Below are 17572 nucleotides of genomic sequence, written 5' to 3'. Positions count from 1 at the left end.
CTCTGTTCATTATTTTGTGTGAGCCATTTTTGAAGAGGACTGATCTTGATTCCCCCCGGGGCTATGCTCAATGGCATAGGGTTAGTCAGGTGATAGTTTAAGCAGAGAATGTTACTAAGAAGGCCAAGCTCAACCTAGGCTCTGGACCAAGAAACCTCTTTAATGCGTCAGACCTATTTAGAATATCAGATTGGCTTCCAGGAGTGAAGCAAGCAAGCAAACAAACAGTGGTGTGCAGGGGTGAATCAGAGAGATAGATCGTTCTGACACCAATGTAGAATAGTCAAGCTTCTGTAATTGGGTTAGGTCCCTGTGGCTAACTTTGATCCTAATGTAAAGCCAACTTGGTGTAAAAGAAATCTTCCCGCATCTGTAGCCCATCTTTTCGCCTCATCCTTTCTTCATCCCACATAGATTTAGCCCTGATTCAACCCTGAAAACCTTAGAGATAGGAGACATTTAAGGAGCTCTGACTTAGTACCCTAAGGATGTGTAATGAATCACCCTATCATCATTTCTTTGACCCTGAGAGCCTGTCACAGCAACTCATAGAGCTCCAGGACTCGGGGCCCTGCCAGGTCTCTGACCCTAGCTTGGACTTGAGGGCTCTGTACTTGTGAATAGTTCTGATGCCAAGCCAGGCCTGCCAAGGGTTCATCTTGCACTTTCCCCACTGTTGCTGTTGGCCAGCTCATCTGGACAAACTTGTTGCCCCATGTTCGAGATCTTTGGTTCTGATTACACCTGTTGTCTGTGACCATTTTTTCTGGATCCCTTTCTCTGCCACTGTGTTGTTATCCTAATGGCTGTTAACTAGTTGATCCTTTCCAGGCCCCTTCTAGTCTTTCTCACTGTACTTTTCCTTTTTTCTTTTCTTTTATTTCTTTTTTTTAAAACTCAGGCCATGTTCTATCTTTGACCAAAGAAATGAAACTGATCTCTCCATATAGATTTTACCCAAATTTGATGTGCTGCTGTATACTTTTAGCATAAGTTGGGTTCAATCCACCATCAATCCCAGAATGGTTGTGATAAATGTTCATAGGTGGATTGAGACTCTACTTTCATAATTTTGTTTTCACGGTTTTTACTAATGGTTAGAGAAATGACGTGAGGAAAAATTACTGCCATTTTTAATGCAAAGGGTGTCCAGTGTGGTCAGGACAGTGGGAGGCTTATGTAATGTGGATTGTTTTATAAAGCCATGTTTGTACCTCAGAGGTACTCAACTGACTGCACAGTGAATCAAATGGGGGAGCTTCAAACAGTACTGATACTTGGACCCAGATGCGTGGAATCAGTCCGTCTGGCCCACTGGGCATGTGTACCAAGCATTGATATTTTATCTCTCATAATTAATTCTAAGGTACAGCAGTGTTGAAAAACACTGGTTTAGATCTTTGAATTTACAGTACTTGCTTGCAAAGAGGAGGAGGAAGTGACTGTATAAAGCCTAGTAGGTTGCAAATGAAGAAACCAAAAGATATAGATATTTTTGGTAAATTTTTTGTCTATTGCCCAGTTACTTAATGGGTCTAATTATACTTCTCTTAATTTCCCTTCTCAGAAATGGTAAAGTTCATTTGATGATACCCGGTTATTAAGTCCTGAAGATATTCTTTAAGTTTTTGAATTTAACATTCAATTCAGTACAACCAAATGAAGAGTAAACATAGTGATTTTTAGCTGATGTTATATCTACTCTGGGAGCTTGATGAATATGAGCCTTTCTGCAGTGTCATTACTAGTTTTTTGCTAACTACTTAGTTTTATTATGTTGTAATAATTAGTCTTTTCATTCATCTTATATTTGTAGTCCACATATATAGTCATTTGTATCTAGAAGAAATACCTTAAAAGTATTTCTTAAAAGTCTCTGAAACTTCTGTGGCAACTTTATTTTCAAAGGGTTTATTTTTTTTTAGGCTATAATTATTGTTTTATCCACCATGATGTTAAATAGTCTTTTATACGTTAATGTACAGAAAAATGAAAATTCACAATTCTCAATTTACCTGCCTTCCCTGGCTGCTGAGATGAAGCTCATTTTTGTCTGGCTTCAGGATGTGATGATTATTTCAGATTCCGAGGATTAGAATGGAAAGCTCCACAGTGCCTTACATGGAGTGCATTGGGTTCCCATTGTATGACTTTATTTTATAGTTCTCTTCGATCCTTATTGTTTCTTCATTTAGTCTTGGCTTTTTTAGGTGTTAATGTGACTTGTACTCTATAGATGGAAATCTTTTTAAAAAGCCAGAATTTGACATAAGAAGGAAAGTTCTGAATTGTTGGCTCAATTTAACCCCCAGATGGCTACTTATTCCTTTTTTTTTGTTTAAAGTTCAGTTAAAGAATCATTAACACAAGTTGGCCTTTTGTTGACTTTCAAGTGATTATAATTAGCAAAGAAGAAAAAACTCTCTTAATTTCCCCAGGTGCCAAGTTGAAGTTCCCTTGATCTTAAGTGACTTTCCCTGTGGAATTTACCCTAATGGTTGGTGAACTACTCTCCTATATGTTTTAATTTTAACAAAGTCTAAATACCAAGGTCTTCAGTCTGAATTGATAGTTCATAAGATATCGAATATTTTTCCATATGTTCAGCTGGAGTTTTCTTTTTTCTTTTAAATTCCTTTCATGCAAACTAGAATCACTATCTTTACTGTTTATACTTCATGTGTTTTAGTCTATTAGATACCAGTCTATTTGATGTACTAGCGATGTAAAAAGTAAAGTGCTTTTATTCTGTGATACAACAGCAGAACTTGAGATTATAACTCATTTAGTGCTATCCCCACTCGCTTCAGCATCTTAAGCTAATGCTCATATAAATAGTTTACTTGAGAGAAAATGAAATGAGGCACTTGGGGCTCCCAGTAGGCCTGAAGTGATACCTGACTTTTGGCTCATTCAAGCTGTGTGGTTTTGGGCAAGTCACATAACCTCTCTGACTCCTGCTTTCCTTTAGCAAAATGGTTGTAATACCTACCAGTAAATCATATGCATGTTGGGTAGAGAGCAGACTAAGCCTATCTGCACATTGGAATCTCCCGAGAAGCTTTAAACTGCTGATTTCTGGGTCCTACCCCTAGAGATCCTGATTTCATCCAAGGGATAGGAGTTGAAAAAAAGGAGAGATGATTCTGGTTTGTACTACTAAGTGGTCAGATTCAGGATATAGTTCGAAGTGATAGCTAATATGTTTGTTGATGTGTAAGATGTGGAGTGTTAAAGGGAAAGAAGTGTTGAAATGACTAAAGTTTTGGGCTCCAAGCCCAAATGGTGGCACCAGTTACTAAGATAGAAAACATTGAGACAAGGACTGAAACCTCCTTGCATCTTAGAAGACTGCGAAGATCCACATGTTCTTTAGTTCTTTTAGAAGGATGATTGCATTTATCCTAAAATCAGAATTTCTATCCTCTACTTTCTCCATCTTCTTTTCTCTGAATATTCTTTAGAACCTCCGTAAACATAATTATTAGTGTCTCCATTGCTATGGATTTTAGACAGCTGGGAACTATAAGGATTTAATCTGTTTGGGATTGATAATTCTATTGCCAGGTCTTTTTGCTCCATAATCAGAGTTGATGAGAATAATTTTTCATGTCATCATCGTGTTCTTTTGGCTCTTGAGGTGCTCCACACTGCAGGGATGTTCTTCAGAGTGAGAAATTAAATGAAAGTGCTTGCTATAAAGTAGGTGCTAAGCAAATGTTACTTGAATCTGCATATGGTGAGTGATTGGGATAAGATCAAGCCGTTCAAATTTTGGAAGCCGAGCTTTTAGCATGCTGGATTGGTTTTAAAGTTTTATGGAATTTTCTTACCATGTACAGGCCCATTTGCACTGCTCAACAATGGCCACAGGTACCCAGCACATTTAAGGGGCTGGCTGATTTCATGATTCTAATTGGTAGTAGCATATGGAGGCAAAAGTGTTACATTAAGAGGCTCTTTCTGCACTGGGTGATTTTTATTTATGACATTAGAAGGTTCTTAAAATAATCTGTTTAATCCTCTCATTGTTCTAGTTCTGTCTGTAAATTGGGGAGAAGCTAATGGCAAGCACACATGTGTAGGTGTCATTGCTTTAATGTCACCTATCACTGTGTTTTAAGTCTTTGCAGCCTACCGACTATCATTCACACATCCTGGTTTAATATGCTTGGGGGAGGGGGGCGCGGCGTGTTCTTCTATTTTAGCCACATCCTGACAAACTGAAGGATGCTGGCCATGCCTTAACTTGGTTTTGTGCAAAGGACGCCTAGGTCTTTGAGCCTGTCTTGTCCAACCAGTCTTGATGGATTCTTTAATACTGCACACTGCGCTTATGGTAGACAAGCCACCCCAGAGCCACACCCATTCTCAGGGTTATGTCGGGCAGTGGTGGAGTTCTCCAGTGAGCCTTTATGGATTTTCTATTTTCCTGGCCTTGTTTGATGGACTTGGATATTTTACATGCCATATTGTGACACTGTTTGTCATCAATAGGCAATTGAGTGTCACCCCTTTCCTTATCTGGGATAGTATCTGGTGATATAGAGTAAAAAGCAGTTCTTGCATGTGGGCAATTTATGTTGCTGTGTGTGCTGTTCTGACTTCTCCATCAAAGCCATAATTAGCAGGTAGGCTTTCGTTTCTTCACTGGGTGTTTTCGGTGGTTAAGACTTTCTTAAAAAAATAAAGGTGAATTATTTTTTCTCTCTTGCTAAGTCACAATGGTGGTAAAAATCAGGTGCCTGTCAAACTCCACTGACTCATTCTGAGAATAATACAGCAGCAAAATGATGTTATTTGGGTGTTTCTGCTTTTTTTTTTTTTCAATAAAATAAGGACTAGTCTGTTAGAGCCAGTCATGTTTCCACCTGTTTTTATGTTATAAAATGCATAAATAGCTCTAAAATTGAAAGTTATAATAATTCAGATAACTTTCATGGTTATTTATTAGTATTTTTTTCCAGTATGTTTTAAGGGCTGACTCATTCAAAGTTGTAATTCAGTATATCTTCCTATGAATGCATTGCTACTGATGTCATTGGGGTTAACTATCCCGCAGGCATTTTATGAACAAATTCATTAATGCTTTTTTCCACATACAAAGTGAATAAAACTTAACTTGTGCATTGACACTATATTAGTGGTTCTCTGATGACCTCTTGTAAAAAGATTTTTTTACAAAGATAGCATCATGGGATTTTAGAGTTAGAGGGAACTTAGAAATCATATAGCACAGCACAGTCCATGATAGTGTGCTAGCAATTGATTATCCAGCTCCTGCTTGAGTACCTGTCAGTGTCGAGAATCACACTCCCTTTTTAAACCGTCTGTTTCATTCTCAGACAATTCTAATTCTTAGCAAGTTCCTTCTTGCTGAGAAAGCAGTAAAAGCAGTAAAACTATTTATTTTCTACATGTCTTGCTAGGCCATATCTGCAATATTATATTAGCACAGTTGATTCTTTTAAGGCCTTATTATTGGACTTTACTCAATTTATTCAATCTCTAAAACCTTCCTGAATTCTGATTCTTTCATGTCACTTGTGCATTTATCAATTGTTCCATGTGTGTTCTTATCCTGTCATTGGAACCCAGACAGTCAAGCTCCAGAGCCCTCAAAGTTACCCATTTAACTATCCAGGGGGTCCTCTCGTACCACAACAGAGCTTCATGGGACTCAGTCTTTGATGTCTCTCACTATGCCCAGGATTACTTTGTTTTTCCTCTGCACATCCACTCTATTCTCCACTTTCATACCTTCAGTATGCACGTAGGTTCAGGGTGTTATAACCCCCTTCAGCCCAGCTCTCCATGACAATCCCCACTCAGTGCCAGGTCTGCCTGCCTATGTCGCTGGATCACAAGTTCACATTCCCAGAAGGAAATCTGATTGGCCCTGCTGATCAGGTGCCCCTGTTGACCTTGCCACCCAGAGCCAGGGAACTACGTCAGGAAAAGAGGAGGCGCAAGAGACAAGGGTTTCGCTGGGTAGGTTCCTTCAGAAGGTCTTACAGGCAGGGAGAGAACCAAAGGAGAGCTCCAGTTTGAGCCCCCTTTGTGGATGTTTGTCATTTAGTTGTGAATCCATATCATTGCATAATCTTGGAATTCTCTGACTTGGTTTTATAAGAAAGGGTGTAGTTGTAAAAGCCTTGTTGAAATCCAAAATACCCAATAAGATTATTGTTCCAACTTAGGTAACGTAAAGAACCTTTTTTAAAGGGGAAAATTTCCTTTTGATCTCTGAATATGCATCCTGTGTATGAAAAACCCCACTTTCAAAACAATGAAGTCCTACTCAGTGTCAACTGAATTCTTAATATAAAAGCGAAATATTGCTTTTAACTTCTAAATTATTTTCAAATTTTCCCATAAATCCTTTAGAAGCTGTAGATCCTATTATATAAATCTGTGAACTTTGAAAGCATATCTATAGACCACCATTTTCATACACAGTAGTTTATAAGGTACAGGATCCATTGTCTTTCCTTTTTAGAACACTGAGACCTTAGTTTCTTATCTTCAGCTTTTGGCACCTGTCTCATTCACCGTGGTTCTTCTATGAGTAGTGACAGCTCACTTGACTGTTCTTCGGGTTCTGTTCATATTATTACTACTTTATCATTTTTGCATTGATTAGAATTCAGTACATAGTAGCAATTCTTCATCTTGTTTCCTGAATGAATATTCGATTCCAAGACAAGTTAATGATGCTTGTAATTAATGGAGACTTCTAGGAGCTGCCTGGTAGATGTCTGGTAGTCAGAACCCCTCATTGCTAGTGCAGTGTGTTTCTGTGCCAATTTTTAAATGTATATGGGGAGCATACTATTTATTTCTTCTGTCTGACCAAATGATCTATGGGATGATCATTCCCAAGGCAATATCATTAAATTCTTTTCATTTTTCATTGTTCTTCCTTTTCTTGATAAGCATGATTTGGCATAAATAAATGTTTTCAGTTACTATTTTCAGCAACTCAGCATATCCAAGGTGATTATTTTTCTGGGTTAATATCCAAGGCTGGCTGGCAGCCAAGGAAATTTAGTGCCTACTATGTGTGAGGCACAACACTAGGCATGCCATACATTTCCATGTAATACTGCTTAAGGATAGCCTTTCCTCGGGTCGGGATGTCAGGAATACATTGTTCAGTGTCTGCCACTTAGAATTCGTAGTACTGCTTTTGGAGTTTGCTGCAGTTCAACATGAGTTCAGGAAGTGTTAAGCCATTATATTTTCCTGTTTTAGACAAGAAATGCTGTTGATGTTTTCACACTTGTTTATTTTTACATCCGTTCTCACAAAGACACTTAAAGAAAAAGATCATTTACCATGCATATATGGTAATGACAGGTCCTGATAGGAAAATATGTTAGTGGGTGTCAAGATGGGGATAAGACTATAAAGTTCTAGGAATTTTCATATGCCTGATATTAAAATAGAAATTTTAGTAAACATTTATTGCATACAAGGGATTTCCCTGATGTATTATGTTACTTACCCATATTAGAGTAACCTACATGTACACTTATGCCTGTCCTCAGTGCACAAGTTATGTATATCTGTAACATCTATTATTAATATTGTCAGTTGCTATGTACCTAAGTATATAGGTCAAAAGATTAATATTGGAGTGGTTAAAAGACCACTATATATTCAAAACTTTTGTAGGTGACCCTTCAACAAATAATGGTCAGGGAGGATGCTTTGACATCTAAGTAACATCTGACAAGGCCACAAGAGTAAGAGAGGATTGTGGTTGGAAAAACTATGTTGAGGTAGAATGGGGCCAGCAGAGGAGAAATAAGGTCAAGCTTAATTGTTGAGTGAATGGATATGTCCAATCAGTGTTAAAGCTATAGATCTGGGCTGGACTTTATCGATTTCCAAATATTGTCCTGATTCCAGCACTCACTGGCTTGCTAACCATAAGCAAGTCTCCATATGAGAAGCAAAATGTCCTCATCTTCATCATTTTGAGAACAGTTCTTTATTTTAAAAAGTTCACTTTTTTGTAAGATGAAAAACAATCAATTTTTGAAGCAATAATCATGGTTTACATCATCAGGGTAAGTGGGTATTCATTTATTATAACTTAGATGTTAAAACTTAGATGCGTCACGATTGCATGAACAAGAGGGTGAAAGAGGAAGCTAGAGATGTGGAAAGGTTTTTGGCTGTTGTGTAAGTTCCTTAGGGCTGCAACCCATAGTTATCCCGGAATGTGCTGGATGCAAGGCTGGGAAGCTGTTCATGTCAGAGGAGATCGGATCTAGCAAGTAGGGCCTGCTAGGGAAGGTTCCAGGCAGCTTGGTGATTTGGGGAGCAGGGAAGTTGCATTGTGGTTCTGTCATCATTCCATGCAGAACAGAAAAGCTAGCTAGTGATTGGGGCACAGAGAACAGAGTTCACCTTGAAGAAGACTAGCCAGGTCCAGGTACATTGTCTGTGCCTGGCTACATTAGATGGGCATTGGGACAGGACTTGGCTTCCAGCAGAGGACTGAACTACCTCCACTAAAATTCCATAATATAGAAGCCGAACATAGTCTTTAAGTAAATGGAGTAGTTCCCAGAATCAAATGAAAAGCTTTCCAGGAAGGTCAAGGATGATCCAGGCAGTTTGAATAATGGACAGTTTACTTTAGGATGCCACAGAATCCATCTTATCTGTGCTCAGCCCTTTCATATGTCCAGACTGCAGATTGACTCTGATTAGCTTAGCATGGACCATGTACCCATCTTTAAGTCAGAAAGGGGAATGATATCTTGATGGATCAGTCCCTCAAGACTGCCTACAGTTGGGGAAGGGGAGTTCTCCAAAGAAAACCAAAGGACTGTTTTGAGGTGAAGCAGACTCTTATCTGGAATGAGCAGCAGATGTCCCCTGCATAGAGCCTGAATCAATATTCTGTACAGGACAGTATATGGATGCAAATGAAAATATCATTTCCCCTCTGGCTATTGCAGTCATGGTCTAGAAATTTGAGACATGTTGCTGAATAGTTTCTGTTTAATTTCCATGCTTTTAGAATTATTTGATTTCCTCAATAGCGTATTTGAAAATGTAGTAGTATGTAAGTCTTAACCTTTAAAGCAACTTGTTCATTGTTTGCAGAGTGGTGGTTCCTTCCTTTTGTACCCTCTCAATCTGAACAGCTGCTGGCAGGTTCACAATCAAATATTTGAAATGACTGAGCTGCTCCAACAGTGCAAAACATGAGATTTCAAATCTCTTATGTAGTTCTGGTAACTGCTTCTAGATTTCTAATTAAATGAAATATATACATGTCACTAAAAACAAAATAAATAAAATACAAATGTCGAAATTATTCAGCTGGAGATTGTTTTGTTCCAGAAACTTGAGTAAAAAAAAATATATATATATTAGATGATGAATTTTAATTATTATTTTTTCCCAGAGAACAAAATAAAAATATATTTAACCTTTGGGTAAAAGTTCATAATTTCCTACTAACTAGCACCTACCTTTAATCACACCTAAGTTCTGCATTTGTGCCCTTTAAGTCTTTGGCTAGTTTTCCAGTTAATATTCTTTTATTAGATTCTATAACTGTTGCAAGCATGGCTGTGTGTGTAATTGACCTCATTCTAGGTCAAGAAATGCGAGCAATTGATGTGGTCTTTTTAGTGTCTAATATTGGATGCCATTGAGTAAAAAGGATGTATAATTGGATTCTCCTGAATATATTTAGGAGTTAATATAGATATTCTGATTCCAATTACAGCCTTACTTGTAATTGCTATAAAGTTGAGTCTGCAAAAACGTAATGGTTCTATAACCATATTACCAGGCAACAGAATGATTTTGTATCTTGTTCTCTTAGCCCTCCTACCTAGCCACCCCTGCTTTTCTGTTGCATAACCCCTGTACAGATGACAATTTTGAGGACAACACGTACTTATTTAATATTAATTTATATAATGTAGATTAAAACCTGTTATTTTCCTCTAGATTCTTTCACTGATCACAACTTTAATTAAATAATATACAAATTTCTAAAAAATGTTAATTACTACATTAGTGTTTCTAAGACTTGCTTTTCTCATCTCAAGAATTTTGAAGGGGAGATTAACTTTATAACCTCTGGGGAGAATTGAGTGACAGGAACTGATTGAGTGACAAGTATTGTGCTACATCGCTAACATGTCATTTAATCCTCATATTAATCCTATTTTATGCATAAAGAAGCTGAGGCGCAGAACAAAATAATTTGCCCAGTGTTACGTAGAAGTGCCATAATCCAAATTTAAACACAGATCCGACTACAAAGCCTATTGCTTTTTCTCCACAGTCTGCCCTTTCTGATTTCAAAAATAAAAATAGCTAGAATGTTTGCCCTTGCAGGAGGAGTTAGGCACTGACTGTCCCAAGTGCTTTACACATGCGTTACCTCATTTAATCTACTTAAAGACCTGTGAAAGAAAGTAGGCAGCCAGAGTTAAATAATTTATCTAAAGTTATCATAGCTCATAACTGATGGGCCTAACTTGTCTCTCTTAGTCCATGGTCTGTGTTTCCAGTCTCGACTCTAATGCCTTCCTCGATTATACCCTTTGTTCTCAATGATATTGATTACAGTATTATAATGAGGAAAAAAATACATGACATCTAAGGATAGGGTTGTTTGGATGTAAAGAGAATTCTATAAGAGGTTAACCATTTGTTGTTTTTAAAATCCTCGGTTTCTTTCAAGTCTTGGGCTTTTACTTAGAGGAGCATCAGGCAGTGGGTATATGTGCCATCATATAATGGTTGAATGATGAGAGACATGGATTGGCTATGAGGGTCAGACCAGCTCTACCTTCAAAAAAATATCACATATACATCCACTTCTTTTCAGTTCTGTCACCACAGTCTCACCCAGGCCCCATCATCTTTTACCTGGATTGTCACAGTCTCCTCAAAATGATCTTCCAGCCTAAAACTTCTCAGTGGATTCCTGTCACATTAAAGAACAAAAATTCAGGTTTTTTATTGTTTCTCCCAATCTGGCTCTACCTATTCTGTTTGATGCTCCCCCTATTCCTATTACTAGTCCTCATTTTCCTGGAAATGCCAAGCTCATTCTTGCCAGACATTTATTCCTGCTCTTCCCCAGTGAGTTTAAACTGTTCCTTATCTTTCCTTATTGAGGTCCTCATGGAGGTCTCAACTCAGTGTCTCCTTGGAGAGGCTTTCCCTTGTCATTGGTATAAAGTAGCAATAGCAGTAGTGATAACAGCAACACAGTGATTACAGTTAACATTTATTGAGCTCTTACTATGTGCTAGGCATCATATGTGTGTTCTCTACATTTGTCAATTCACCAGGTCTTCACTTCTCCTTTTGAAGTAGGTACTATTATCTCAATATATAGATAATGAAATGGTAGCGCAGAGTTCTCTGTAAATCACTTGTTTTATTTTCTTCATCACACTTACCATGATCTGTAATTATTTTGCTCACTGGAAAATAATCTCTGAGAAGAAGGAGCCTTATCTTATTTTCTGCTGTTTTTGCAGCGTTTTTGAAAAAATAGCTGGCACAGAGTAGGCGCTTATGTTCACTTATGTTGAATGAGTGAATGAACTAATGATCAGCGGATTTTACTGATTGGGTCATGATATTTGTCATGAGAAATGGAAATTTTCAGAGATAATAATTCTGTTGTAATTGTATGAAAGGACTAAAAGCCTTTCAATGAAATAACTGTTGAGCTTTTTTCTTCCCTGTTACATTATACTGTGTGCATATAGGCACGTGATCATGAATCTAGGCGGAGGGAGAAGGAAGACTATATGTCATCATACTCAGTGACCAGTCACTCGTCAATAGCTGGGTGCCAGGTACAGTAGTTGTTGGCAACAGATTATATAGTCACTACTTACCTTTTCAAATGTGGAAATTTAGCTGTGATCACAAAGCTCCATTTGGCTTTGTGACAGAGTTCTGGCTGCAGATTATGTCAGGCAGCTGTTGCAATGAAACATCTGATTCAGGAGGGAAATTTTGTTGTTGTATTTAAATTTTCTTGTTTTTCTGAACAAAGGAGGTGTTGTCTTTTCTCATGGTGCCCAGTGGCTACTAATTTCATAGAACTTTGAAGCTGGAAGAGAAAGTCAAATTATTAATCTACCTTCCTCATTTTATAAGAAAAGAAAATAACTCCCAGAGAATAAGTGGTTTGCTCAGGGTCACATAAATAATCAGTGGAAGAACCAGAGCTTGCCACATAACCGGTAAGAGGGTTTAATATCAAACACTGTTAGGTGAAGACAAACACGTGTTCACTTCAGGGCCCTGATTAGGATGCTGACTTGTCATCATCCTTTGCTTTCTCAATAAAGAAAATTATTTCTGGAAGCTGAAATGGTCACCAGGAGAATGTTGCTTGTATATTCTTATTTGGTAATACAAATTTCTATCTTTTTGTAGCACGTTCAGTAACTGAGACCTTTTGCATGACTTAAGGACAAAGAAGGCTCTGAATGGGCCCCACCATCTAGGAAGACTCCATAAGAACTATTGCTAGATTCATGGCCTCACTTGTCCCCACTGTGTGTCCTGTTAGGAGATGACACACAAGCTGGCTTTGTTCTCAGTAGCCCTTAGGAGTCAAGATAGGTGGATTAAAGTTACTTGTGAACTTTAATGACAGGTGAATGGTCTCTCTAAATTATTAAACAAATCCAAAGAGGCATAGCTTTTCTCCTTAAAAAAGTAGGGGGAAAGCTTGTGTTTTCTAAAACATGATGTAGTGAAAAATAATTATTAACCATGTGACCATGAGTGAAGCTGCTAATGTGTCTCAAACTAAAATGACTATCATAGTACTTAACATGGAGCTTTGTGACCTCCAAAGTGATGAGTCTAAAATGTGACTCTTGCTTGGCCTATCTACCTGGAAAGCCTTCAGTGGCTCACTGCTAACCAGAGGATGCAGTCCAGACTTCTTTACAAGCATAAGAGGCCATCCAAGATCCAGCCTGTGTGCTTTTTACCTGTCTTTATTTACCTTGCCCCTTTTCTGAGTTTCAGCATTATTGCCCTGTTAGCATTCGCTTGCACACACTGCACTCAGTATTCCCTATCCCACTGGTCCCCCATGTTCATGTTCCCCACCTTTGTAGATAGCCTAAATGATTTTCTGGTTTTATATAGCAACAAAACCCTACAGGCAAGCTTTTCTTGTACAGTTTGTTACCAGCACTTGGTTCTCTGTAGTGTCCTTATCAGTGGGTGGAGAATCAGTTGCTTGCCCTCAAAAAAAAAAAAAAAAACCAAACAACAGCCAATAACCACTCCTTTGTCCTTTGGTATTTATTTATTTATTTGGCATACATTTACTGAGTACCTGCTGCTTCTCTTACTGGTGTTAGGAAGATGAGTAATGCACCATCTATATCCTCAGGGAGTTCCCATTCTGGCAAGGGAAGACTGACTCATAAGCAGGCAGTAACAAAGCCTTCTGGTAAGTGTTTAGCTGGAGATGCGGGAGGCACAGAGAAAGTTGACTGACTTTAGCATGATAGAATACTTCAGAAGAGACCCCATATTAGTAGGCCTTATGGGAGGAAATGGCTTTGGCTGGGCAGAAAAGAAGAAAAATGGGTATTTCAGATAGAGTGCCAGTCTAGGAAGTGGTTAAGGGGCTAATGGAATCCAGTAAATTAAGCATTTTTTTTTTCTGTTCTTCTAGAACTTCTGTGTATTTTTAAAAGTATTGTCTGTCAACTTTGCAATATGGTGTTACCCAGTTGAAATGGCCTGAATCTATTGAATTGTTACAATGATTGTGAGGTAATTTGAAGGGATCTTAAGAAATTTAAAATGTTAGGTAACAAATTCTAATTAGTGGAAAGAGTAAGATGATCATAGTGAGTTAGGTGTTTGTGGTGGTTGCCTATTTAAACCTTAATGTTTTTTTTTTCCTGTCTTCAGAAATGAAAAAAGCAAAGCAAAAACAAAAGCATTAAATGTATATACTTACATTTTAAAATTATATTCTAAATTACCTCTATCTTGTTAGTCTTGTCTAAAACAAATGTAAACCAGTTTAAAACTTTTTGTTACTTTGGACACATTCCTACGTAATTGTATGGGAGAAAGATGAGCAAAATTGAAAATTGATGTTACTGTTTTTGAAATGGGTTCATTTTACGTTATTACCTTCACATAATGCTGCCTTTTAAATTTAGTAGAAATGTTAGAAATGGGGACTTTTCTTTTTATTATAAAAGAAACAACACAAATAAGGAGATGCATGTAGCTTATAACAGATTTTAGATTCTGGAATAGTTGTGAAATGTGTTTTTGGTCTGGATGAAAAACTGTAATGTTTTTTATCAAGTAAGAAGACAATCTTTCTTTAAGGTTATGAGAAAACTGATGATGTTTCTGAGAAGACTTCACTGGCTGACCAGGAAGAAGTACGAACTATATTCATCAACCAGCCCCAGCTGACAAAATTCTGCAATAACCATGTCAGGTAGGAACTGCTTAAGAATGCTGTGGGACTAGCAATCACAGCAGAGCCCTGTAGGCCATTTCTCAGCAAAAATGACGATGCTTGCAAAGAGCTTTCAATTAAATCGGTTAATATTTGAGAGCTTACAGGATCCTGTGTGAATTGGCTATTTTTCCGTCTTCTAGCCAATGAGGAGATGTTAATAAGATCCTGGAAGTGGGAAGTTGCAGAAAAAATAAGCAGCCATACTCTACTAATTCTATATGTAGTGTATGAATAGCGAAAGCTGCTTATACTTTTGTTTTAAACCTGTACTAGAACAATAAATTATTGTTTTTGGTTAACAAGTTTTTACATTTTAAAAGAGATCTTTGCTGTTCTTTTCCGAGAACCCCTTTTAATAGTTAAGTACTCTTTAAATATTGACTTATGATTGTTGCAGGTTTTAGTATGGTGTTGAATGGAGGTATGTAAGAAGTACCTTACTGCTATATTTTCATTACAACGATAATATAAAAAGCATCTCTCTTATAAACCCTATTCACTAAGTGGCCTCTGGAAGCAAGTGAGCCACCCCCATACTAGCCCAGTATATCTCCAATGGCAAGATTTCTAGATTTGAGACATGCCCATTTAAAATTAATATATGTAACTTCAAATTCTAGAGTAACTCTTCACAGTTTGGAGAGTGTGGCATGAAGGGGAAGGCTGGATGTTTCCAAGACTTAAATGGTGACTGTGGACCTACCTGGTGTGTTTAGTATGGAGTCCTATCCAAGTTCATAGAGGGGCTGTAAGAAAATTCAGACAGAAACCTGGAAAACTCTCCACTTCTCTGAAGTAATCCAGGGAAGGCTTCTGATCCTGTTTAAAATGCTGATTTTTTTTTCTGCGAGATTTTATTTTCTGCGAGATTTTATTTCCTATTAATATGTTATACACTATCTTAACTAAAATTGCTCTTCTTTGTGGGCTACTCTTAGTAATGTTAAACAGGTGACTGGCCAAAGAGAACAAAAGATATTATGCAGAAAATTAAACTCTTACTATTTATTTAGACAGTCTCTTTCACTTCTTTTATTTAGGTTAATGAACATTTGTAATATTCTTCCAATTTGAAACAGAATGTGGGTATTCATCATCTAATTTTTTATATGATGATAATAGAATTTTATGAATGTGGGAGCTAATTGTGGAGTAATTAAGTTTTATGCCTCTTTCTGTTTTTGTTTTCTAGCACTGCAAAATACAACATCATCACATTCCTCCCAAGATTTCTCTACTCTCAGTTCAGAAGAGCTGCGAATTCATTTTTTCTCTTTATTGCACTGCTTCAGGTAAGGCCATGTTACAAAACCTTAGTTAAGCATCAAATATTAAGATATTTTGTTAAGCCCATGACCAGGCTTCTGAAGCTTATCTGAACACCGAGATATAAGCTGGTTTGGGTGGATATTTTCAACTCCTGTATGAGAGGTAGTTTCACTACCTCTTTAAGCCTTTTGATTCATTTTTATAGGTTTAATTTAAACATTCTATAAATTTGATGTGGCAAGGACTCTTTATTTGAGTGCTAAAGGGAGATATGGGACTTTTTCTTACAATATTAACTTATTTTAGTAACAGAAAAACCGTTGCTTCTGAACCTTAGAGAATAAGAATTATGACTAAATCTTGTTTCTCTTTGTAATCAGAAAAGTTATTTTATTAAAAAGTAGTATACATTCATTGTAAAAGGAATTAGAAAATATAACAAAACATAAAGAAAAAATTTAAAACTCATTTTTCCACTACCCAGAGGCAGTACTCTTAAAATTTGGGTGTATATCCTTTTGTTCTTTTTTTTTTTTCCTCCTTCAAGCATTGTTTATTGATTTAGTTTACAAAAGGGGGATCATAGAATACATGTTTTATAATCTGTTTTAGTTATATAATAACACGTGGATATTTTCCCATGTGATTCATTGTGTTTCTAAAATATCATTAGGAATGATGGAATTGCTAATGATACTTAGAACATATGGATATACTGTAATTTATTTACCCATGAATGGATATACTGTAATTTATTTACCTACCATGAAGCTAATTAATATGCTCTTCCAGCTACTTATTGGATATGAGCAAATTGCCTCACCTTGTATTAGTCTGCCAAGATAGTAAAATCAAGGAGGCATATCTTAAAAGGCCCTAAGACTTTGTTGTTTTTAAATGTAAACTCTATGAATGGTGAACACACAATGCAATATATATATGACATATTGTTAAATTGTACAGTTGAAACTTATTGGGTTTTGTTGATCATTGTAACCCCAATAATTCTTAATAATAATAAAAAATACAGACAATAAAAAAATAGTGAAGGCGATGTAAAGTAAAGAAAGCATAAGAAATAAAGTCAATAAGATGGTAATAACTATATATGGTGTCGGGTGGGTACTAGATTTATCACGGTGACCACTTCATAAGTTATATAAATGTCTAATCACTATGTTGTACACTTGAAACTAATATAATATTATATGCCAACTATAATTGAAAAAGAAAAAATATTAAAAAGAAAACTTGCTAGTTCTCTGAATTTCTCTTCCTTTTTTTCCTTCAAATAGCAAATTCCTGATGTGTCACCAACAGGTCGCTATACAACACTGGTTCCTCTCTTATTTATTTTAGCCGTGGCAGCTATCAAAGAGATAATAGAAGATATTGTAAGTATTTAATTTTTTTCATGAATAAATGTGACTGTAATTTTTAAAATATGTAATTACATATTAGTTTCTTCACTAAGTTATTCTTGGCACAGGCTTTTTAAAATGCCCATTCAACTTAAAAGTGTATAGAATATGCTCCCACCTCTGGAGTTAATTCCTACTAATTTCTCTGTGATTAATATTGTATAATTCATGTTCCAGTGTTCTTATGTTTATAGTTTATTAATGTAGTTTATTAATTAATTGAATTAATTAATTGAATGTAATAATTGGCTTAGAGAGAAAACTATATTTGAATATTATTTTCAATGACGCTCAATTTTCAGTTTGAACATGATTTCAAGTTAAACAGAATAATCTCCAAATTATCTGAATAAATGTAAAA

The 17572-nt window shown here is 36.6% G+C and overlaps 1 protein-coding gene across 1 annotated transcript in view; it reads left to right on the top strand.

The window, feature by feature from the left end:
* ATP8A1 (ATPase phospholipid transporting 8A1) overlaps positions 1 to 17572 on the top strand; it is a 234393-nt gene that overhangs the window by 11480 nt on the left and 205341 nt on the right. Inside the window, exons 2-5 of the mRNA XM_023532240.1 lie at positions 13421 to 13480; positions 14383 to 14497; positions 15714 to 15813; positions 17086 to 17184. Of these exons, the coding sequence (XP_023388008.1) occupies positions 13421 to 13480; positions 14383 to 14497; positions 15714 to 15813; positions 17086 to 17184 (374 nt within the window). The remainder of the gene's footprint in view (positions 1 to 13420; positions 13481 to 14382; positions 14498 to 15713; positions 15814 to 17085; positions 17185 to 17572) is intronic.

The sequence above is a fragment of the Pteropus vampyrus genome, unplaced genomic scaffold, assembly GCF_000151845.1.
Source record: "Pteropus vampyrus isolate Shadow unplaced genomic scaffold, Pvam_2.0 Scaffold79, whole genome shotgun sequence".
NCBI classification, from domain to species: Eukaryota; Metazoa; Chordata; class Mammalia; order Chiroptera; family Pteropodidae; genus Pteropus; species Pteropus vampyrus.
This window is presented reverse-complemented; position numbering and strand designations above follow the sequence as displayed.